General features: G+C 40.5%; 1 protein-coding gene across 2 annotated transcripts in view; it reads right to left on the bottom strand.

The window, feature by feature from the left end:
• DGKI (diacylglycerol kinase iota) overlaps nt 1–11,011 on the bottom strand; it is a 461,776-nt gene extending 450,765 nt beyond the window's left edge. For both annotated transcript variants that reach the window (XM_065884368.1, XM_065884366.1), the window contains exon 1: nt 10,608–11,011. In XM_065884368.1, coding sequence (XP_065740440.1) covers nt 10,608–11,011 — 404 coding nt within the window. The remainder of the gene's footprint in view (nt 1–10,607) is intronic.
• Nucleotides 11,012–26,217: the final 15,206 nt, after the last annotated feature.

The raw sequence follows: 26,217 nt of genomic DNA on the forward strand, positions 1-26,217 counted from the left end.
CAAGTCCATTCTCTACGTCTGCATCTTTATTCCTGTCCTGCCCCTAGGTTCATCAGAACCATTTCTTTCTTTTAGATTCCATTCATATGTGTTAGCATACAGTATTTGTTTTTCTCTTTCTAACTTACTTCACTCTGTATGACAGACTCTAGGTCCATCCACTTCACTACAGATAACTCAATTTCATTTCTTTTTATGTCTGAGTAATATTCCATTGTATATATGTGCCACATCTTCTTTATCCATTCATCCGATGATGGACACTTAGGTTGCTTCCATGTCCTGGCTATTGTAAATAGTGATGCAATGAACATTGTGGTACACGACTCTTTTTGAATTATGGTTTTCTCAGGGTATATGCCCAGTAGTGGGATTGCTGGGTCATATGGTAGTTCTATTTTTAGTTTTTTAAGGAACCTCCATACTGTTCTCCATAGTGGCTGTATCAATTTACATTCCCACCAACAATGCAAGTGGGTTACCTTTTCTCCACACCCTCTCCAGCATTTGTTGTTTGTAGATTTTTTGATGATGGCCATTCTGACTGGTGTGAGGTGATACCTCATTTTAGTTTTGATTTGCGTTTCTCTAATAATTAGTGATGTTGAGCATGCTTTCATAGGTATGTTGGCAATCTGTATATCTTCTATGGAGAAATGTCTATGTAGGTCTTCTACCCATTTTTGGATTGGGTTGTTTACTTTTTGATATTGAGCTGCATGAGCTGCTTGCATATTTTGGAGATTAATCCTTTTTCACTTGCTTCGTCTGCAAATATTTTCTCCCATTCTGAGGGTTGTCTTTTCATCTTGTTTATGGTTTCCTTTGCTGTGCAAAAGCTTTTAAGTTTCATTAGGTTCCATTTGTTTATTTTTGTTTTTATTTCCATTTCTCTAGGAGGTGGGTCAAAAAGGATCTTGCAGTGATTTATGTCAAAGAGTGTTCTGCCTATGTTTTCCTCTAAGAGTTTTATAGTGTCTAGCCTTACATTTAGTTCTTTAATCCATTTTGAGTTTATTTTTGTGTATGGTGTTAGGAAGTGTTCTAATTTCATTCTTTTACATGTACCTGTCCAGTTTTCCCAGCAACACTTATTGAAGAAACTGTCTTTTCTCCATTTTATATACTTGCCTCCTTTACCAAAGATAAGGTGACCATATGGGTTTATCTCTGGGCTTTCTATCCTGTTCCATTGATCTATAGTTCTGTTTTTGTGCCAGTACCATACTGTCTTGATTACCGTAGCTTTGTAGTATAGTCTGAAGTCAGGGAGCCTGATTCCTCCAGCTCCGTTTTTCTTTCTCAAGATTGCTTTGGCTATTCGGGGACTTTTGTGTTTCCACACAGATTGTGAAATTTTTTTGTTCTAGTTCTGTGAAAAATGCCATTGGTAGTTTGATAGTGATTGCACTGAATCTGTAGATTGCTTGGGGTAGTAGAGTCATTTTCACAATGTTGATTCTTCCAATCTGAGAACATGGTATATCTCTCCATCTGTTTGTATCATCTTTAATTTCTTTCATCAATGTCTTATAGTTTTCTGCATACAGGTCTTTTGTCTCCTTAGGTAGGTTTATTCCTAGGTATTTTATTCTTTTTGTTGCAATCGTAAATGGGAGTGTTTCCTTAATTTCTCTTTCAGATTTTTCATCATTAGTGCATAGGAATGCAAGAGATTTCTGTGCATTAATTTTGTATCCTGCTACTTTACCAAATTCACTGATTAGCTCTAGTAGTTTTCTGGTAGCATCTTTAGGATTCTCTATGTATAGTATCATGTCATCTGCAAACAGCAACAGTTTTACTTCTTCTTTTCTGATTTGGATTCCTTTTTATTTCTTATTCTTCTCTGATTGCTGTGGCTAAAACTTCCAAAACTATGTTGAATAATAGTGGTGAGAATGGGCAACCTTGTCTTTTTCCTGATCTTAGAGGAATTGGTGTCAGTTTTTCACCACTGAGAATGATGTTGGCTGTGGGTTTATCATATATGACCTTTATTATGTTGAGGTAGGTTCCCTATATGCCTCCTTTCTGGAGAGTTTTTATGATAAATGTGTGTTGAATTTTGTCAAAAGCTTTTTCTGCATCTACTGAGATCATCATATGGTTTTTCTCCTTCCGTTGGTTAATATGATGTATCACGTTGATTGATTTGCATATATTAAAGAATCCTTGCATTTCTGGGATAAACCCCACTTGATCATGGTGTATGATCCTTTTAATGTGCTGTTGGATTCTGTTTGCTAGTATTTTGTTGAGGATTTTTGCATCTATGTTCATCAGTGATATTGGACTGTAGTTTTCATTTTTTGTGACATCTTTGTCTGGTTTTGGTATCAGGGTGATGGTGGCCTTGTAGAATGAGTTTGGGAGTGTTCCTCCCTCTGCTATATTTTGGAAGAGTTTGAGAGGATGGGTGTTAGCTCTGCTCTAAATGTTTGATAGAATTCACCTGTGAAGCCATCTGGTCTTGAGCTTTTGTTTCTTGGAAGATTTTTAAACACAGTTTCAATTTCAGTGCTTGTGACTGGTCTGTTTATATTTTCTATTTCTTCCTGTTCAGTCTCGGAAGGTTGTGCTTTTCTAAGAATTTGTCCATTTCTTCCAGGTTGTCCATTTTATTGGCATATAGTTGCTTACAGTAATCTCTCCAGATCCTTTGTATTTCTGCAGTGGCAGGTGTTACTTCTCCTTTTTCATTTCTAATTTTGTTGATTCGAGTCTTCTCCCTTTTTTTCTTGATGAGTGTGGCTATGGTTTATCAATTTTGTTTATATTCTCAAAGAACCAGCTTTTAGTTTTATTGATCTGTGCTATCGTTTCCTTCATTTCTTTTTCATTTATTTCTGATCTAATCTTTATAATTTATTTCTTTCTGCTAACTGTGGGGTTTTTGTTGTTGTTCTTCTTCTTTCTCTCATTGCTTTAGGTGTAAGGTTAGGTTATTTATTTGAGATTTTTCTTGCTTCTTGAGGTAGGACTGTATTCCTATAAACTTCCCTCTTAGAAGTGCTTTTGCTGCATCCCATAGGTTTTGGGTCATTGTGTTTACAATGTCATTTGTTTCTAGGTATTTTTTTATTTCCTCTTTGATTTCTTCAGTGATCTCTTGGTTATTTAGTAGTGTATTGTTTAGCCTCTATGTATTTGTATTTTTTACATTTTTTTGTCCTGTAATTGATATATAGTCTCATAACGTTGTGGTCGGAAATGATACTTGATACGATTTCAATTTCTTAAATTTACGAAGGCTTCATTTGTGACCCAAGGTATGGTTTATCCTGGGGAATGTTCCATAAGTACTTGAGAAGAAAGTGTATTCTGTTGTTTTTGGAATGGAATGTCCCTATAAATACCAATTAAGTCCATCTTCTCTAATGTGTCATTTAAACCTTATATTTCCTTACTTACTTTCATTTTGGATGATCTGTCCATTGGTAAAAGTGGGGTGTTAAAGTCCCCTATTATTATTGTGTTACTGTCAATTTCCCCTTTTATGGCTGTTAGCATTTGCCTTATGTATTGAGGTGCTCCTATGTTGGGTGCATAAATATTTACAATTGTTATATCTCCTTCTTGGATTGATCCCTTGATCATTATTTAGTGTCCTTCTTTGTCTCCTGTAATAGTCTTTATTTTAAAATCTATTTTGTCTGATATAGAATTGCTACTCCAGCTTTCTTTTGATTTCCATTTGCATGGAATATCTTTTTCCATCCCCTCACTTTCAGTCTGTATGTGTCTCTAGGTCTGAAGTGGGTCTCTTGTAGACAGCCTATGTATGGGTCTTGTTTTTGTATCCATTCAGCCAATCTATGTCTTTTGGTTGGAGCATTTAATCCATTTACATTTAAGGTAGTTATCGATACGTATGTTCCTATTACCATTTTCTTAATTGTTTTGGGTTTGTTTTTGTAGGTCTTTTCCTTCTCTTGTATTTCCTGCCTAGAGAAGTTCCTTTAGTGTTTGCTATAAAGCTGATTTGGTGGTGTTGAACTCTCTTAACTTTTGCTTGTCTGTAAAGGTTTTAATGTCTCTGTCAAATCTGAATGAGATCCTTGCTGGGTAGAGTAATCTTGGTTGTAGTTTTTTCCCTTTCATCATGTTAAATATGTCCTGTCACTCCCTTCTGGCTTGCAGAGTTTCTGCTGAAGGATCAGCTGTTAACTTTATGGGGGTTCCCTTGTATGTTATTTGTTGCTTTTCCCTTGCTGCTTTTAATATTTTTTCTTTGTATTTAATTTTGATAGTTTGATTAATATGTGTCTTGGCATGTTTATCCTTGGATTTATCCTGTATAGGACTCTCTGCGCTTCCTGGACTTGACTATTTCCTTTCCCACGTTAGGGAAGTTTTCAACTATAATCTCTTCAAATATTTTCTCAGACCCTTCCTTTTTCTCTTCTTCTGGGACCCTTATAATTCGAATGTTGGTACATTTAATGTTGTCCCAGAGGTCTCTGAGACTGTCCTCAAGTCTTTTCATTCTTTTTTCTTTATTCTGCTCTGCAATAGTTATTTCCACTATTTTGTCTTCCAGGTCACTTATCCGTTCTTCTGCCTCAGTTATTCTGCTATTGATTCCTTCTAGAGATTTTTTTTTTTTTAGGTATGCGGGCCTCTCACTGTTGTGACCTCTCCCATTGTGGAGCACAGGCTCCGGACGCGCAGGCCCAGAGGCCATGGCTCATGGGCCCAGCCGCTCCTCAGCATGTGGGATCTTCCCGGACCGGGGCACGAACCCGTGTCCCCTGCGTCGGCAGGCAGACTCTCAACCACTGCGCCACCAGGGAAGCCCTTAGAGAGTTTTTAATTTCATTTATTGTGTTGTTCATCATTGTTTGTTTGCTCTTCAGCTCTTCTAGGTCCATGTTAAATGTTTCTTGTATTTTCTCCATTCTATTTCCAAGATTTTGGATCATCTTTATTATCATTACTCTGAATTCTTTTTCAGGTAGACTGGCTATTTCCTCTTCATTTGTTTGGTCTGGTGGGTTTTTACCTTGCTCTTTCATCTGCTGCATATTTCTTTGCCCTCTCATTTTGTTTAACTTACTGTGTTTGGGGTCTCCTTTTCACAGGCTGCAGATTCGTAGTTCCCATTGTTTTTGGTGTCTGACCCCAGTGGGTGAGGTTGGTTCAGTGGCTTGTGTAGGCTTCCTGGTGGAGGGGACTGGTGCCTGTGTTCTGGTGGGTGGGGCTGGATGTTGTCTTTCTGGTGGACAGTGCCACATCCGGTGGTGTGTTTTGGGGTGTCTGTGAACTTAGTATGATTTTAGGCGGCCTCTTTGCTAATGGGTGGGGTTGTGTTCCTGTCTTGCTCGTTGTTTGGCATGGGCCATCCAGCACTGGAGCTTGCTGGCCATTGGGCGGAGCTGGGTGTTAGCGTTGAGACAGAGATCTCTGGGAGAGCTCTCACCGACTGATATTATGTGGGGCCAGGAGGTCTCTGGTGGACCAGTGTCCTGAACTCAGCTCTCCCACCTCAGAGGCTCAGGCCTGACACCCAGCTGGAGCACCAAGACCCTATCAGCCACATGGCCAGGTATGTGGGGATTTTCTTGCCTTTTGGGAAGTCTGAGGTCTTCTGCCAATGTTCAGTAGCTGTTCTGTAGGAGCTGTTCCACATGTAGATGTATTTTTGAAGTATTTGTGGGTAGGAAGGTGATCTCTACGTCTTACTCCTCCGCCATCTTGAAGGTCCCCCTTCAATAGGAGACTCCACTGAAGATGCCAACCTCCACAAGAGCTAGAGGTGCAGAGGCATTTTTTTCAGAGGGTTTGCAGCTTGCTTTTTGTTTTCTTTTCCTCTGTGCTTTGTCTAGTTTCACTTGTTCACAAGGTGCTTCATGCAGAGGCCTCACACCCAGCACTTTAGATCACAGTGCCTAGTAAGAAATGGCTGCGCTGACACCTCCGAAAGCCAAATTTTTCAAAACCTCCTTTCCCCAGCTCAGTGTGAAGGAAGGTCTTCTCCAGGCACATGCCACCAAGAAGGCAGGGCTCCCTTTCCACCTTGCTCCCCATCCAGGGATATGGTTTCACCCAGGGAGGGGGTGGCCACCAGCACTTCTCATTTCCAGCCCGCAGCTCTGTCTTCCAGAAGCACTATTCCAGGCAGGCTTGGACAAGAGAGCCTGTCTTCTTTCCTCAACTCAACTCCCATTCACAGAGAGGAAACTCTAGTCCAGGGGCAGTAGGTAGAGAATCTAGAACGAAGGTTTTAATCTGATCCTGAAGTCTCTAAATATCAAACAAATGTGTAAAGAGCAGACAAAAAAATTCAAAAATAAAATAAAAGTATTTACAAAGGAGGATGCTTCATACTGATATTCAGGAAAAGAAAACTTCTCCCCATACAATATTGATTCTCATACAAGGAAGAACAATGTCCATGCTCTCCTACTTGGCTTTCAACATTCCAATAGTCTTTCCTAAAAATCACAAACTTGTGTTGCAGGATAATACTCAAAACGGAAATACTTTGTTCTTATCAACCTGTAAAGAGTGATAGACCCTTTTTTACCTTGCAGCATAATCTAAGAAGTACAAGCTCCTTGCTGCTACTTTTATCTCATACCAAAATCTCCCTTTCAGGAAGGTCTGGTATTACCATCCTGGTTTATAAGTAGAGAAACTGAAGCACAGGCATTACTATCTCATAAGTAATGGTAACTGTCCAGTCCTCCTTACAAACAAAATCACACTTCAATATTTATTCTGTGCTGCTCAAAGAGGTACAGACAGGCCAGCTCTTCCCTGGATCTAGGTTCACCTACACAACTCCTGTGTAGTTTTTATTAAAAGGCATATAAAATTCTAACCTGGGTATCTTCACAGAGATGGCAGGTGTCATGCAGGTGGTTTTGTTCTCAGAAGCAAAAGCAATATATTTTCTGGTGATCATGAATTTATATTCATTTCTATCTCAGAAAGAGTAGAGGAGTTACTTAAAATTACATGGCCAAAGGGACACAGTCCAAAGAAAAGTGTATACAAGAGATAATAAATAATGACCTGTGATATATTACAGAAGAGATCAAAGAACAGCTTACGCTGTACACCCCCCTGCAAACACAGATACCCAAGGGAAGAGTTCGAGTCAGAAGTGAATGGTTAGGGAAGCATGATGGGGTGTAAAGAGAATGTCATTTAGAGTCAGATCTGGGTTTAAAGCTGCCTCTTACCCAAGGTCTAAGCCTCAGGTCCATTTATTTATAAAATGGAAATAACCATAATCACGTCATAAAACTGTCACTGAATAGTAAATAAGATATAACATGCAAGAATACTTAGCGCAGTGCCTGTATACAGAAGACAGTGAACATCAGCTACCTTCTCCTTCCCCTCCCCTGCGTGTTTCTAAATGATTTTTTTTTAATTTTACTGACTTTAATGGGAATTCTTACAGTGGTTAAAAAAAAACAGTTCCTACACATTACATAGTCATCGGCACATATGTATCTGTTGCAGCACCATAATTTGCAAAGAAAAAGGAAGTAGTAATTTTAAGAGAAAAGTACCAGCTCACTTGCACTGCCTTCTAAAACCTTCAGCTTTACTATCTACGGAGACTATTTGCTCTAGGGGAGCAGAACCTGAAATAAAGGAAATATTCTCATGAGAAAAATGGTTCCCCAAAAAAGAAAGAGAAGATAATGAGGGGAAATCGAGGGGTATATAAAGGAGTTTATTTTACTTAACAAAGTAAAAGTCGAGCAAAATGAATAATCTGCCTCCAGAAATGGTTATTTAAAGGTTTTCTGTAAAGGGCTCTGGTTCCTAAAAAGACAGGAGTCATTGCATATGCCCACCCACTCCTCATTTATTTTTAAACCCTAGCTTATATGTTCCTTAGCAACAGAAGGAGCAGATGAGACCCCCACACACACACGCACTCGCACACCATCTCCCCCAGCCCCCTTCTTCTCTCCTGTCAAGTGTCATTCCGCAAATACCCATGTTCTTCAAAAGATTTTTTTGACCACCTGCAGATCTCTCTTCTTCCCCACCTCAAATGATCCCCCTTACACAGCAGCCATACTTCACACCCTAACTCAACCCCTTCACTTAGATTCCATTCTGTGAGGTCTTCCTGACCCCTCTCCATCAACTTCCACCAGAAGACATCCTCAGGTGCCCCCCAGAAGTGAGCGGATGTGGTCCTCACTGAGAAGCCAATGCCCAGCTCCAGCCAAAGCTGCTCTTTTCTTTCAGACCATTCCTTAACCCACCAGCGAAATGGCCAGGCCCAGCTACAACTGAGTCCAACATAAATGGCTCCCTGGTGAATGGGTAGGCCATTCACCATGACTCTAAAAAAATCATCATCATCATCAAAATGGCGACACTCTCCAGGTTACCCAGGACAAACACGTGCCAGATGAAATGCCTACCTTCTGCTGTCTTTGCTCTGACTTTGGGACTGCCTGGCCTTGTTTGGCTGGGCATGGCTTATGAGTTCAAAGATCACTTGTTCAGCCTTTGGAAACAAGGAGCAGAGCAGCAATCCTCAGATATCAGTGTGCTTATGCATTGCCTGAGGAGACTGTTAAAAATTCCTACCCACAGAGAGTTTGATTTTGTAAGTGTGGGGTGGTGGGCATTTTTAACCAGCCACCTGAGGTGATGCTGTTGCAGGAGCCTTCCTGAATTGGGGACTGTAAAGCTTTATTTAAAAGGAAATGATGTTCACAAAGTGGGACCCACCTCTGTGGATTGTAAGGCAGATGCGGTGTTATCCTTTTGCTAGAAAAACACCGCGTCTCTGGGTCCATGTCTATGTTTGCGTGTGCACACCCTTACACATGCATGTGTGAGCATGCAACCCAGAAAGCCATGGCCTCACAGAGTACTCATTTCCAAGAGGGAGGCTCAGGGAATGACCCCTGCCAAGAAGCAGCTGAAATGATTTCCCTTGCAAACTCTGGCTTTGTAGCCCTACCCAGTGAGGTGTCACGATGATGAACACCAACGACACAGGAACGGTTCTGGGCCCAGAAGCCCAGACCCACAATGTGCTCTGCATTATCAACCGTCCCTTCCAACTCGCAGTTCCTAAATTAGGCTGAATGTAGCCCCTGGTCCCCTAAGGGCCAGACAGGCCATGATAGCTAAGAAGTAGAACTGCCTGTGTCCTAGCATACCTCCCTAGAGCTACCTCACTCTCCACCACGTGTCTATTTTTAGAAACCAAAAATATAAAGAGAAAGATCCATTTCGTCCTGATCTACATGAGTAACTAAGAAAGCAAGTCAGGTGGGAAACTCCCTCAATGCACAGTGAACAAAATGCACATGGGGGATGAGGGAGTAACACCCTCCCCAGGAAGGCCGTTTCGGAGTCGTCAGGAGCCAACACTGAGACACAGAGCACATGCCCTAGTGACCGGGGCCTCCAGTCCAGGCAATGCCAGTGGGGATCCCGGTGATTCACACACATGCTCCCAGAAATACAACACACACCCTCACAAACCCACACACCTCTGTCATCTGCTTTTGCTTACATAACACCACATGGTGTGACAGGCTTAAAACTTTATAAGCACTTCTGGAAAGGACTGCTAACTTAAAATGAGGAGGGTCACAAGGATGCTTTTACTGACCCCTTTTCAAGAAATACTCCAGGGCCAAGGAAGTGCACATCTTTCTAATTCTATGCTTGTTTATCACCTCAACTTTTAAAATTAACAAGCAGTAAGGGTCTCCAAAACTCTCCAAATCTATCAATATCTTTATTCTTGCCTTAAGGTGGGGGGCAGGGGGGAGGAGAGAACCTACTGGATCCTCATTTCTCATTCGTGAATCCTGACACAATTTGGGGTAGTCTTTTGGCATCATTCGGTGGCCATTTACCCCACACTGTCCTTGTCTTGTAAATACACCCATCCTAGGGGCAAGCACGGCCCCATTCTCTCCCCCATCCCTTGCTCGCCAGCAGGCTTCCCAAGTCGTCCTTCTGGGCACACCCAGGAGAGAGGGAGAGACCACGTGTACGTGTGACCCTCCGGAACCAGTTGCGTATCTACAGACACAGATTCACAACGACTCTTCCTTAATGGGATATTTCAATGCAGGTTCAACTTCCATAAGGATTTCTCTTCAGGATAGAACGCTGTTCTTTTCTGACTGTCCGTGATCTCAAGTATCAAGTTAGTGCCAAAGGTTCACCCAGTAAAATCGGCAAGGTAGGGGGAGTGGTTGAAGATGACCCCGGCGTAGGGACAACTTTGAGGACTTCTCTCAAGAAAACCTGGCATATGTGTGTGTGCACCCCGCTCACACACACACACACACACACACAAACACACACACACACACACATTTTTACTGTTGTTCTGACCTCAGGGACTCAGTCTTCTCTCCAGTTCCGGGGGGGGGGGGGGGGGGAACCTGGCGCACGTAGCTTCCCTCCAGCCCAGAAGGATGGGATGAGAAGTGAACACATAGCCCAGAAGGGGGAGGGAGAAGGAGAGAGAGGGAGGGAGGCAGAGAGAGAGGGCGCCAGGTGTCCCCAAGTCCGAGGAAGCGCCTTTCGGGGGCGCAGAGAGGGTCTCGCGCCCCGCGGCGGCACCTGCCTCCCAGCTGCCGGGCTCGCGTTCCTACCTGTAAGAGACCTGCTTCCGGAAAGTTAAGTTCCGCAGCTTCTCCTCCAGCGCCTCGTCCTTCTCTTTCGGGCCGGCGGCCCCGGGCTCTTCCAGGGCAGCGGCCCCAGCCGCCGCCGCCGCCCCCGCGCCCCTCGGGTCCGCACCGCCCTCGGCGCCCAGGCAGCAGCTCCCGGCGCCGCTTCCGCTGCTGCTGCTGCCGCCCGTTGCCCCCTTCTCCTCTGCCGCCGAGGAGCTGGGGTTCATGGCGACCGCTCCGGCGGCCGCGGAGGGAGCCGAGGCGGCGCCGCTGCGGAAGCCGTACAGACGAACAGCGCTGACGGCGGCCGCCACCGCCGGAGAGCGAACAGGTCTGCGCGCCGCTGGCAGGGGCGGCAAATGGCAGCCCCTTCCCGCAGCATCCATCCGCGGCGGCCCCGCACCGGGGCATTGTGGGAAACTCCGTGCCTCCACTCCCCCTCCCCGACCAATCAGAGGCCACCTCCCTCCGCCTGCCCCTCCCTCCCCGCTGCAAACCCGCGCCCTCCCGCCCCCCTGGCCTTTTCCTAAATCGGGGGCACCGGCCAGGGCCGAACCTGAACTCTGCCCTGAGGCGTCGGGTCGCCGGAGAGATGGACAGAGGGCAGGTGATGAGGAGGCGCTGGGCTGGGGGCGCGCGGACACTGGCAGCAAGAGAGGAGAGCTCCGAAGGGAAATTCGGAGCACAGCGTGCCGCACCCCGGTTAAGACACGAGGAAGCGGAGACCGGGAAGGGAGAGGTGCCCTGCCCAGGCAGCCGGCCCGGGAGCGGTAGCGCCCACCTTGGTCCCCGTCCCCTGATGCCTGATGTCCGGGGCGGCATTCTCCCCACCGCCGCTACCCGACCGTGCAGAGCCGGAGCCTGGCAGAAGCCTCTCTACGTGGGAAACCTCGGGGGGAATGCAGCGGGCGCGTGGTCGGGGCGAACCTGGGAGAGCATTCGTGAGCAGGGTAAATTAAGGGATGAGGAGGAGGTCCAGTTTAAGATGCAGGCGAAGCGCCTACCTCGTCTCGCAGGGCGAGGTCTGGGACCCTTTCATCCCTGAATCCCCCAGCCCAGAGCCTTCCTTACACATAGAAAGATCTTCCTGAACAGCTGTTCATAGATTGAATCGGATCACAGGCCCCTCAGAGAAGCAGAAAGACTGAGAGAATCCAGGAGGCAAAGTGAGGACGTGAGCGCTGGGCGCTGCCGCGGCAGAGCGGAAAGGAAAGGAAGGGCCCGCTCGAGGAGGGGCTTCCAACCTCTGCGGACCCCGCTGCCGACACAAAGCCAAGCTTGCCGTCTCTGCAGATTTAATTGTCTACCGGTCTCTTGTTTTTGTTTCTAAGGTTACTGAAAACTCTATGAGGTTTGAATGCTGTGCAACAAAGTGTGTGAGACAGATAGTTTTCCAAATTAGGAATTTTCACGCAAGAATCACTGCTGTCAACAAACACGAGAAAGATTTATACTGAAGGCTAAGTGTAGTAACCAAAATCCATACGTATTCAATACATGGACAGGCAATGAGAGAACCAAACCAGGGAAGAATTTCAGGTCGGTGTTGCTGACCCCAAACAAGTCGCTTGATTTCCCCGCCCCCCCCCCCGCTTTATTTTCTCACGACTAGAATTAGGAGATTGAATAAGATACCTCAGAGCTCTCTCAACTCCCTCATTCTGTAATTTGCTGCATGTGTACATTATAATAAGCCAAGGGTCAGGGCATTTCCAGAGTGGAGTGAGGAAAGGTAATAATAATAAAAATAATTTTTAAAACAGCTAGTGGTTATTAAGCCCTGGTTTTTACATGACGGATGCTGTGCTAAGCACTTGGCATGCCTAGCTCTGCGCTTTTTACTCTACCCCTCAAATGTATGCTCCCCGTTGCTCAGGCTTGTGCAACTAGAAGTTGGCAGAACCAGGTGTTACACCCAGGGTGCCTGATTATAGGTCTCTGCCCCTCACCCCTCAGCCCCCCGCCACCCCCCATGCAGCGTGCTCCATTTTCAGAGGAGAATGGGCATATTAGGTGCTTCAACAGTCATGTTAAATGAGATCTGTGACGACCTAGTGTATCATGACACCAAGGAAATGTCATCTTACCTGAATTACTAGGCAGCTTCCTAACTCCTCCTTCCTGCTGGACAGCTCTCCGTACCCTCCTCCAATCAATTCTCTAGCTCAACCCCCCAGAGACTTCTGATATGTTTTCCTCTACCTAAAAGTCTTCCAATGACATCATATTGTCGTTAGGGCAAAGTTCAATTAACCCCTTCACTGATTTTCAAGGCCACATTAGTGGGTGGTGTGCCAGCCCTGCCCACTTCCCCTCCATCCTGTCCTGATAGTGTCACTCTGAACTGGACTGTGTACCAGTCCCAGATGCTCTCTGCTCTCTCTGCTCCCATCTTTGCATGCATGGGTCCACTGCCTCCTTTTCTGAGTTCCTCCCATCCCTAATATTAGCCTAGCTAACTACATGGAAACGACCTAAATGTCCATCAACAGATGAAGGGATCAAGAAGATGTGGTATATTTATACAACGGAATACTACTCGGCCATAAAAAAGAATGAAATATTGTAATGCCATTTGCAGCAACATGGATGCAACTAGAGATTATCATACTAAGTGAAGTAAGTCAGAAAGAGAAAGACAAGTACCATATGATATCACTTATATGCAGAATCTAAAATATGGCACAAGTGAACCTATCTACAAAACAGAAACAGACTCACAGACATAGAGAACAGATTTGTGGTTGCCAGGGGGAGGGAGGTGGGGGAGGGAAGGACTGGGAATGTGGGATTAGCAGATGCAAGCTATTATATATAGGATGGATAAACAACAAGGTCCTACTGTTTAGCACAGAGAACTATATTCAATAACTGGTGATAAACCATAATGGAAAAAAATATTTAAAAAAAGAATGTCTATATGTGTATAACTGAGTCACTTTGCTGTACAGCAGAGATTGGTACAACATTGTAAATCAACTATACTTCAATAAAAAATTAAATTAAACATTAAAATAAATTCAATTTTAAACTATAATATGATGCCATTTTTTAGAATAAACAATTTGAAAATAGATGGTATTGGCTGAGGAGGCAGGAAAACCAACACTTTCTCAAATTGTTGGTAGAGTTTGGTATAGTCTCTGATGGGAAATTTGGAGAGATCCACCAATATTTGAAATGCCAACCTAACTGACTTAGCAATTATGCTTCTAGGAATCTGTTCTCTGATATCCTTGAAAGTGTACACTAAAAATTTAAGACTAAAAACAATGTAAATGTTTGTTAATATGGGACTAATTACTTAAATTATCATTCACCTGAATAATGGAATTCTCTGCAGTCATTAAGAGGAATAAGGCAAACTGATAAGGTATTGATATAAAACAATCTCAAAAATATAACTTAAAAAAACACCGGGTTCAGCGTACTTAGTATGCTACCATTTACAGAAAAAGAGAGGATAGCTACAAACATAATATTTCAGGAAAGATACATAAGAAAACAGTGATAATCAGTCAGAGTTGAGTGGCCTTAGCTAGAATCTTGAGTTTTGCCTGATTAAATAAATATATACCAACAGGAGACAGAATGTCTTCCAGGCTAACAGGAAAGCCAGATGGACCAATCAGGTGTGTATTTGCATGTTTAAAGAGTGTATGAACACAGCCACTATGGAGAACAGTATGGAGGTTCTTTAAAAAACTACAAATAGAACTACCATATGACCCAGCAATCCCACTACTGGGCATATACCCTGAGAAAACCATAATTCAAAAAGAGTCATGTACCACAATGTTCATTGCAGCACTATTTACAATAGCCAGGACATGGAAACAACCTAAGTGTCCATCAACAGATGAATGGATAAAGAAGATGTGGCACATATATACAATGGAATATTACTCAGCTATAAAAGGAAACGAAATTGAGTTATTTGTAGTGAGGTGGATGGACCTAGAATCTGTCACACAGAGTAAAGTAAGTCAGAAAGAGAAAAACAAATACCATATGCTAACACATATATATGGAGTCTAAAAAAAAAGGTTATGAAGAACCGAGGGGTAGGGCAGGAATAAAGACGCAGAAGTAGAGAATGGACTTGAGGACACGGGGAGGGGGAAGGGTAAGCTGGGATGAAGTGAGAGAGTGGCATGGACTCATATATACTACCAAATGTAAAATAGATAGCTAGTGGGAAGCAGCCACATAGCACAGGGAGATGAGCTCAGTGCTTTATTACCACCTAGAGGGGTGGGATAGGGAGGGTGGGAGGGAGACACAAGAGAGAGGAGATATGGGGATATATGTATATGTATAGCTGATTCACTTTGTCATAAAGCAGAAACTAACACACCATTGTAAAGCAATTATACTCCAATAAAGATGTTAAAAAAAAAAGTCTATCAACAAAAATGCGCTGCTACACAAAGGAAAATAAGGTTAAAAAAAAAAGATCACTGAACATGCACTCGATTTTAAGACAGAGAGAAAGAAAGAACTTACACCAGAGAAGCACAAATAGTTCCAGCATAAGACAAATGAATTCTTGTTGTGGGGTGGCCTTCTGAGAAGTTACTTAAAATATCAGTTATCCTTTTAGACAATTTATTTTCCTTCTTGTTTTTCAGTGGTCACTAAGCAACCTTGTAATTATTCATTCAACTTCTTAGTTACGTTGACTCTAAAAAGTGGAATCCTTGGGCATAGGTCAAAACCACTCCAATCACAGGAAAAGAAATTGACGTTCAGGTTTAAAAACATATCATGTATGATTTGGAGGAACGTAAGTACATAAACAAGAAAATGAGCTTCTCTGGGTATACTGAAATACGCTGCTTCTCATCTCAGACCTCCCCTGGAAAAAATCTCCATCACCGGACCCAAAGCCACGCCCCACTAGTGGGCTCCTTACCTTATCTTTCTATTATTAATTACTGTTCATTCTAACATAGGTATCAGCGCAGTCTTACATACCAAACTTGAGTCTCCCAAATTCTAGGCCTGATCAAAACAGCCTCAAGCATGAAATTTTAAAGAAAGAAAAACAATTTTTTTTAGAGTTTAGATTAGCCAGCAAGACAAGTAATAAAGAGAACATCATGTCTAACATTTTAAAAATGTATGTACTGATTAAGAATTTTCAGGAAATAATACAGAATCATTTATTATTTTAGAAAGCAAGTAACACACATAAACCACACAAAACACACATATACCACATACACACACACAGACACATACCATTTAGGGTCTAAGTTATTTAAAGACCAATCTAAGGTTAATAGAGCTTTGGAAAATATTGTCAGTAAAGGAAAAAATTAAAGGAAGTTTCCAGGTTGGAGCTGACGTGTATAAGCCTATTCCTGCCTACCACCTTTATACTTTCTACTTTTGCTGCCTGGAATGCTCTACCTCAAAGATTCCCAAACCTTCTCAGTTTACAGAACACTTAGCATCTCAGTAATTATTTTTCCTGGAACCTCTAGACCAAACGAAGAACCGAACATTTAGGTTTATTAGGTAGTTAAGTGCTAACGATTTAATAACCATTTTATGCCTCGACAACATTCATTGCTGTTTAAAAAAGTGATACATATACATTGAAAGGAAAAAGGTAATGTTTGTATTTCATCCTTAAATAGCCCCAATTATTTACTAATGAGATAGTAATGGGCATGATACAACTTCTCAAACCTTGGAATCATAATAGATACCACTTTGCTTTTTATCAGAGCAACCACTGAACACCCAGCTCTGCCTAGAAAATAATGTCAGTGAAAATAATGTAGCATGATCCAGTGTGGAAATTGTCAACTAGCTATAGTAGTTTGCATGGTGTCTAACAGAGGTTGAGTATCACTGTTTGCCCTGAAATTTTTAAATATCCTTCAATGCCCCTGTGAATTTACGGCAGAGACTTGAGCTCCTCCATGGCGTTCAGAAACCATGGCTCTACCCCAATATTTTTACATGATGTTTGTTTTTGCATGGGTTCCCTAGAAAACACATTCTTAGGCAAAGCTTACAAGCCAAGGCTTTACGGAGAATTGTAGTCCCAGGACATTATGAGGGGAAAAGAGAAGTAAGGCAGAAAAAGAGGGAAAATAAAATCAAGGTGGTGAGTATGAGATGGCTGCATCCTCACAAATAAACATACCTGGTTGCTTGGTCACCAGAACTTCGTCCAGACAGAACTTACATCATCACTGTATCTGGGAACATTCTGTCTGCAGGAAGAAGGGGCATTTCTCTGCCAGTTTCTTTCTGTCTCCTGACTCCTGTCTCTCATTGGTTGAAGTTTGTCCCTTAGGGAATTGACTCACTCTCCCTTCCAGGTTATGTTCCTGGGGAATCCAGCATCCTGCCACACAGCTGGAGTTCTTAGTCCTTTCTGGAAGTGATGGGAGGAAACTCTAAAACTAGAGACTGGTTGAGTCTGAGAATCAAGTTGTTGAGCTTCCTGCCACGCCCTGAGTCCAGCCCTTCTTGGGGGAGGCTGAGACAGGTGGAAGAGGTAGGATATCAGGCAACGTCAATGTCAATAGTGGAGGCTTTCCATTAAGCAGAAAAGAAACAATAGGTTGGGGGGACAGGAGGGGCCAATCATTCTGGAGACGCACATAAACTGGGTCCTGGACACTCTGCTTCTTCTCATCGTTCAGGTCTTACCTCTCATGTCACATTTTCAAAGAAGCCTCCCTGACACTCCCTAAAATGCCCTTCTTAGCCATAGCTGACACAAAACTGTGTGTTTTTTTCTTAAATTCATAGCACTTCCCACTATCTAAATTGTACTGTCTATTTACTTCTTTGTTTTCTCCTCTTAGAACATGAGCTCTATCTTAGCTAATGTCTTCAACAAAACTACAAGACATACAGTAGGTACATTAAAAATGTTTATTGAATGAATGAATAAATGTTATCTAACATTCATGGGCCTAGAAAGAGAATCAGAGGGCCAGTCAGGAAGGTGCTGGGATTGTAAATTTACTAGGCAATAAGGAAAGGAGAGATCTGTACGAGGACTGTGTGTTAAAAAACCCAAGATTCTCAGGCTTACACCGTTGCATACAAAATATGAAGCTGCCATACAAAATATGGATACCTGTTGAAATAGAATGGAGAACAATCTTTTATGTTCTATTGATAGGAATTAATAGGAACTTATTAGCATGGGCAGTCTCTAAGCTAGATTTAAATTAAAATAGAGCTATTATTTCTCCAGGATGAAAGGGGTCTTAAACTCATCCAATCCAGCCTTCCACCCACGCACAGTACTCCCACAGCATCACTTCACATGATCCTTTTCAGTCTTGAACAACTGCAGTTATGGGGAGTCACTACTTTCTAAGACAACTCAGTCATTTTCAGCAGGGTATGTCATTTTCAACAGGGTATGTCATAAATTTCTTCTCAGTTTTCGTTATTATTCCTTACTCTGTTTGTGCACCCAGAAGAAATAACATAATTTACAATGTTCTTGTACTCGAGCAGCTGGTTTGGGGGCCAAATTGAAGGAATTAACATTTATTTTCATTAAATTTCCCCTTGCTGTGTTCTGACCATCATTCACCCATCCAAGAGTCTTGGGGATCTGAAGTATGTCATTCATTGCATTCACAATCCCTCCTGATTCTCTATCAAGAGCAGATCTGATCTGCAATATGCTGTGAAGTTGCCGATAAACTTCCTAAAAAAGGATAAGGTCAGAAACAGAATGAATGGTGTACCCCTAGAAACCTCGATCCAGGCTGATAGTCACTGGTTTTACAGGCAACCACTAAACAGTGATATATACTGTTCTAGGCGCTAGCAATTCATCAGGGAAAAACTAAAGACCTCTCTCTTTCTGCTCTTTTGGTGCTAAACATTCTAGTGGTCTATTAATCAATAACTTTTGTGAATAGTTATTAAAATCCAAATTAAAACATTGAGCTGAACTTTTATCTGCATTTCTCTATTTGTGGACAAATTTCAATTGAGGGACTATGTGCAATACTCTATTTCTATTACGTTTCCCCAAAGTATCAGACAGGAAACCCTATCAAAGAAAATGAGGCTAATCTAATGTGACTTTTTAATTAACCCACCCTAATTTCCAAAAATCATATCCTTCCTTTTTCAACATATTACGAACACTTCTTCAGCCTCTCCTATAGAAGCAGTATGCTAATGCTGAGGATTCAAAGATGGATACAATTCAGTAAATTTCCTGGAAGAGTTTACTATTTAATTGTAATAAATGAAAACCATTTCCTTTCTTTTTTACTGAAGGTGATGAAAGCCATGTGGCAGACCCCAAAGTCTTTTTATTCAAAATCTTTCATGTCCCTTTTCTCCCTCATCTTCCTAGACTACAGAGATATACAAATAAAATATTCCTTCCCAAACTGCCCTGCAGTGAAGTGTGACTATGTGACCTGGTTGTGTACAATGAGATTGAATCCAAAATAACCAGATGAGGCTTCTGGGAGAATGTTTTACTAGTACAGAAAGATAATTTGCCCTTTCAGTCCTTTGCCCATCTTCCTTCTTCAATTCAGTGCCTAGATGTGCAATAGCCATTTTACAACCATGAAGATGCAAATCATTTACTAAGAATGGAAAAGTCAGTTGTAACGCGCATTGGTCCCTAATGACTTCCTTGAGGAGTTGCTAGCCCAAGACAGTTCATCTATTACTAGACTTTTTATTATAAAAGAAAATTAAACTCGTATCTGTTTAAGCCACTGTTGACTGGATTTTTTATTTGCTTGCAGCTAAATGCATTTCTAACTTTTAGTTGGCACAAATGAATTCAGGAAAAAAAATCAATATATTGGTTGAAATATTCATAATAACCTAAATCAAACAGGGTAGTTCAGTGAGAGCCCCCTCCCCCATTGTATTTTGTGAATAATTTCCAAAGTTAACTATGAAGTTAATAATATTACTCTTTGGGCTTCCCTGGTGGCGCAGTGGTTGAGAGTCCGCCTGCCGATGCAGGGGACACGGGTTCGTGCCCCGGTCTGGGAGGATCCCACATGCCGCGGAGCGGCTGGGCCCGTGAGCCATGGCCGCTGGGCCTGCGCGTCCGGAGCCTGTCCTCCGCGGCGGGAGAGGCCACAGCAGTGAGAGGCCCGCGTAACGCATAAAAAAAAAAAAAAAAAAAAAAAAAAAAAAAAAAAAAAATAATATTACTCTTTAATCAAATCATTCCAAATCTAAAATGTATCTTAAGTAAAAATCCCAAGTAAGAAAAAGTAAGGAAAGGAAAATATTTGTTGTAGAATGATTTATAATGATGAGGAAGTGATCTAACAGATAAACAATAGGAAAATAAAATTTTCAATGTCCATTGAAGGACTATTATGCAGATCCCCCAAATAATAGTTATGGATCCATGCAAATTTGTCATACAAATTGCTGATGATGTACTAAATGAAAACACTGCGATATGAAGTTGAATAACATCATTATTGAAACTATATAAAATATGGGTAGATAAGGCAGAAAAGGAATGCACAAGTAGAAAAATAATTGGTTTTAAGATGACTCAAGTTTTTCAAAATTATTTATACTGTTATAATTTTATACTTATAAGACATTTTAGATGATAAATATTATTTTATTAAATACCATGTTCTTTCAAAAATATTTTTGTATTCCTACCAGGGACAGAGGTATCATAAACTTTTGGTTTAGAATCACTGTAAATTTAAATAGATATTTAATTTAAATAAATGTCATAAAACAGTTTAACTCAGAAAACAGATGAATTTTTGTAATATTAGGAAAGTTCATTAAGATTAGAATGGTTACTCTCAAGAATGAACATGAAATGTAGAGTCAAATGACTTAAACAAATTTTGTTTTCATTTCCCTTGCATGTCATGGACAACAAAATTATCTTAATGATTAAGATTGTTTTGTTTTCATTTCCCTTGCATGTCATGGACAACAAAATTATCTTAATGATTAAGATTGCCTTTTGCACAACTAAAAATGGCAATAATATGATGTCAGAGCTGGGAGGAATTTAGGAGATTGTCTGTCCCCACCTTTTCATTTCAGAAATGAAGAAACACCTAGAGAAGTTAAGTGACTCACCAAAGTTCACATAGCTAGTCAGTGGAGAACAAGGATAGTGTTCAGGTCTTCTTTAATGTTATTCATTCCCCACAATAAACATTTATTCATTAAATAAGCATCTATTAAGTAGTCACTCTGTACTGCTATACTGGACAGTGTGCTAGGTACTGTTTTCAAAGATAAGTTGGGGATAATATGCTACTCTGTGAGGATCAGAGTTTTGTCGGGTGAACAACAGGATAATAATTATAAGCAATATTGACATAAGTGCTTTATGTTCTACTAGATTCCAAATGTCTTGGAGTATGATCTTGGAGGACCTAACAGATGATGTCTGAGGAGCCCAGGGAAGAAGAGACTTTTGCCTTACTTCTGAAGATTTGAGTGGAATTTCACCGTCCAGAAATAGTACATTGCAAAAGTGTAGAATAATAAAAAGAACCAGGTGTGCTGAAAAATGCCAAATACTTTGATATGGCATAGACTTGGAATGGAGGAGCAAGGGAGAAGTGGAGGTAGATGAGGCTGGGGGGTAAGTTACAGACACTTTGAGAAATCCTTCTATTCTCTGAGGATTTTGAATTTTGTGGAATAAGCAAATAAAAAGTGCAGATTATTCCTAGGTAGGAAAAATAGTATATTTAGATTTGTTTTAGAAACCTATAGAGGTGTGAAGGACAAAACTGAACAGGAAGAGGCAGAAAGACAAGTTATGAGGTTATCGAAATAGTTTGTGCAAGAAATACTAAAGGCTTGAGCTAAGGCAGTGGCAGTGGTCTAGAAAGAGGAATAAATATCTGAGAGATATTACTGAGATAGAACCAAAAGTACTTAACAAATTAATTATAGATATTGAGGGAAATGGTAGAATCAAAGTTGAAACAAACAAATAGTTCTAGAAATTTTAGGCAAATTCTCATAATATGAAGAACCTAATGGAATTTAACATGGTCTTATCTATAGGTCATAAATTGTTGCTCAAGACTTCCATATCTAGTATATCAAATTCCTGCTAATCAAACACAAGTTATGCAAGGGAGAGGTTAAATCGAGAATACTTGTTATATTTACCAACACTGAATTATGAAGAAATAGAAAATCTGAACAGAGACCAGACCTATAACTAGTAATGGGATGCATTGGTAATCAAGATACTCTCAGCAAAGAAAAGACCAGGACCAGAGGGCTTCATTGGTGAATTCTATCAAACATTTAAAGAAGAATTAATACCAATTCTCCTCAAATACTTCCAAAAAATTGAAGAGGAGGGTACCGTTCCAAATTCATTCTATAGGGCCAGCATTACCCTGAGTCAAAGTCAGGCAAAGATACTATAAGAAAGTTATAGGCCAATATCCCTGACGAATATTGATGCAAAAATCCTCAACAAAATACTAGGAAACAGAATTCAGCAACACATTAAAAGAATTATACTCCATGACCAAGTGGGATTTATTCCTGGAATGTAAGGATGGTTCAACATATGAAAATCAATGTAATACATCACATGAACAGTATGAAAGGGGGAAAATGTGATTACCTCAATTGGCATAGAAAAGGTATCTTATAAAATTGAACACCTTTTGGTGATTTAAAGAAAACACTCAAGAAACTAGAGATAGAAGGAAACCTCAACATGACACAGCTCACATATTAAAACAAATAAACAGACAAACAAACAAAAAAACAAAGCTAACATAATACTCAGTGATAAAAGACTAAAAGCTTTTTCTTTACAATCAGGAAAAAGACAAGGATGCCTGCTTCTGCCACTTGCATTCCACATAGCACTGGAAATTCTAGCCAGAGCAGTTAGGCAAGAAAAAGAAGTAAAAGGTGTCCAAATTGAAAAGAAAGAAGTAAAATTATCTCTGTTCGCATACAACATGATCTTATGTGTAGAAAATCCAGAAGATTCCACGTACAAAAAAAAATTGTTAGAATGAATCAATCAATTCAGCAAAGTTTCAGGATAAAAATTCAACATGCAAAAATCAGTTGCATTTCTACACACCAGCAATGAACAATCAGAAAATAAAAGTAAGAAAACAATTTTATTTACAATAGCATCAAAAAGCATAAAATACTTAGGAATAAATTTAACCAAGGAGGTGAAAGACTTATACACTGAAAACTACACAATGTTGTTGAAGGAAATTAAAGAAGACACAAATAAATGGAAAGACATCTTGTGTTCACAAATTGGAAGACTTAATATTGTTAAGATGTCAATACTACCAAAAGCAATCTACAGATTTAATGCAATCCCTATCAAAATTCCAGGGACACTTTTTTCAGAAATAGAAAAATTTACCTTAAAATGTACTGTGGAATTTCAAAGAACCCTGAATAGCCAAAACAAGTTTGCAAAAGAAAAACAAAGTTGGAGGTCTCACACTTCCTGATTTCAAGCTCGTTACAAAGCTATAGTAACCAAAAGAGTGTAGTACTGGCATAAAGGCAGACATATAACACAGTGGAACAGAAAAAAATGCTCAGAAGTAGACCTTCACATATATGATCAAATGATTTTCAACAAGGGTGCTAATATCATTCAATGGATAAAGGATAATCTCTTCAACAAAGGTCATTGGAAAAACTGTCTATCCACATGGAAAAGAATGAATTTGAACTTGCTTAGTCAGCCCTAGTTGTTGTAACAAAATATCATAGGCTTGGTGGATTAAATAACATTTATTTCTAACAGTTCTAGAGGCTGGGAAGTCCAAGATCAAGGTATCAGCAATTCGGTTCTTGGTGACAGCCCTCTTCCTGGTTTGTAAACATCCTCCTTCTGCCTGTATTCTTGCATGGCAGAGAGAGGGAGCTCTGATGTCTCTTCCTCTTCTTATAAGAGAACTAATCTCATCATGGAGGTTCCACCCTCATGACCTCATATAAAACTGATTACCTCCCAAAGGCCCCACCTTCTACATTGGTGGTTAGGCTTTCAATATATGAATTCTGGGAGGACACAAACATTCAATCCATAACACTTAAACTTATAGAAAAATTAACTAAAAATCGTTCAAAGACCAAAAATGTAAGAAAGACCTAAAACTATAAAACTCTTAGAAAGAAACACAGGGGAAAAGTTTCATACCTTTGGATTTGGCAAATATGCCCTAGATATGACACCAAAAGTACAGGTAACAAAGTAAAAATAAATAAATTGGACTATATCAAAATTTAAAACGTCTGTATATCAAAGGACAGAATCAGCAAAGTGAAAAGGCAACCTATAGAATAAGAGAAAATATTTGCAAATCATACATCTGATAAGGGGCTAATATCCAGCATATATAATGAACTTATACAACTCAACAACAAACAACAAATAACTTGATTAAAAATGGCCAAAGGACCTAAATGAACATTTCTCCAAAGATGATATACAAATGGCCAACCAGCACATAAAAAGATGCTCACTATCACTAATCATTAGAGGAATGCAAATCAAAACCACAATGAGATTTCATCTCATATGCATTAGAATGGCTACTATTAAAAAAAATTTTTTAACCCAGAAAATAACAAGCTGTTGGTAAGAATATGGAAAAATTGGAACCCTTGTCCACTGTTGGTGGGAAAGTGAAATGGTATAGTCACTATGGAAAATACTGCAGTAATTCCTCAAAAAATTAAAAATAAAATTATAATATGACCCAGCAATTCCACTGCTGGGTATATATCCAAAAAGAATTGAAAGCAGGATCTCAAAGAGATATTTACACACCCACATTCATAGCAGCACTATTCACAATAGCTAAGAGTTGAAAGTAACCCAAGTGGATGAATAGAAAAACAAAATATGGTCTATACATACAATGGAATATTATTCACCCTTAAAAAGGAAGGAAATCCTGATATATGCTACAACATAAATGAACCTTAAGGCCATTATGTTAAATGAAATAAGGCAGTCACTAAAAGACAAATACTGTATGATTCCGCTTACTCGAGATACCCAGAATAGTCAAATTCACAGAAACAGAAAATAGAATGGTGGTTGCCAGGGGCCAGGAGGAGGGGGAAATGAGGAGTTATTTGAATGTTAATGAATACAGAGTTTTAGTTTTGCAAGATGAAAAAGTTCTGGAGATTTACTGCACAACAATGTAAATATACTTAACACTACTGAAACATATAAATGATTAAGATGGTAAATTTTATGTTATTCTTTTTTACCACAATAAAAAATTTTTTAAAAACTGCTTGTGGAAATTCTCTGAAACAAGGGGTTAAAAACCATGTTTGAGGAAAAAAAAAATAAATTAAAACAAAAAATTAAAATAAATTTATGCTGAGACCACAAATTATTAAATCTGTCTTTGACTTTACGTCTCAGACCTTGAGCAAGGAACATAAATTCTCCTCAGAAGATGAGGTCAAATGAGTAGGATTCAGGTAGGGGCAATTGCAAGGCAAGGGAAGAAATAATTTCTTGATGGAGCTTCTACACTAAGACGCAATCCCTGTGCCAGATTTCAGGACGTTGGAGCTTGCTCTTTCCTCGTCATTAATCAAAGATAATGAAGAATTACAGGGTGGAATTACTTGCCAAAGAGCTTTCCATTTTCCGACTGCCTCCCTCAGACGATGCTGATTGGAATGAGAAAAGTTCCCTGAGGACAAATGCTCACGCTCTTAGGACGAGTTTGCTTGCAGCAAAAACAGAATGCTCAGAGGTCTGGTTTTGTTATTATTCACAGTCCCTTGGGCGAGCCAAGCACCGTCAGCAATACTCATCCAGGTCAATCCACCATTAGGGAGCTGCACGTGAGACCATGGGCATTTCCCCTTTTCTTTCAAGCGAGTCAGGTCTTTAATTGGATTGCAGTAATGTAACCTTCCTTGTCCAACATTGCTATCCAAGGGGTGTGAAAGCAGCTCCTGTTACATTTCTTTGAACTCCTATTTGACTCATAGTTTATACTACTGTTTCTCAGTCTTCCCTCACATACTGAACTCTCTTAAAGGAAAAAAGATTCTTATAGACTCCCTCAGATTCATTTAAATTCTTTCTATTATAATTTTAATTATGTTTGGCAAAACAAGGCTAAAGTCTTTATATTAGTTATAAAGACACCCCCCAAAATTTCAAATACAATACAAAAGCACACCACCCAGATATTCCAAATCACAATATTTATGTGTGATGAATAACACTGTTTTCCTCAAACTGAATCACCACTTTCAACAGGAATATGGTCGTGTTTTCTCCAGAGCAGGCTCCTGAGATGGGTGCTTTGTGACTACTCAGCTCTCTGGTCATATTTCTACACTGAAATTACTATTAAGCCTTTGCTCATACAGCCCATTCTGATGCCACTTGGCCTTACTTAGCACAAAGGCATCATATACATAATAATTCCACCTCTATTCTTTACTCATTAGCCCACAGTCACAAAACAGTGCTACTTGGTGATCGGTGTAAATGGGGCTCCTGAAATTACAGGTCATTTAGTAATGAGAGGTAATCCAAGTCATGCAGAATTGACATACACTAATTTTTTAG

The sequence above is a fragment of the Phocoena phocoena genome, chromosome 9 (genome assembly GCF_963924675.1).
Source record: "Phocoena phocoena chromosome 9, mPhoPho1.1, whole genome shotgun sequence".
NCBI lineage: Eukaryota > Metazoa > Chordata > Mammalia > Artiodactyla > Phocoenidae > Phocoena > Phocoena phocoena.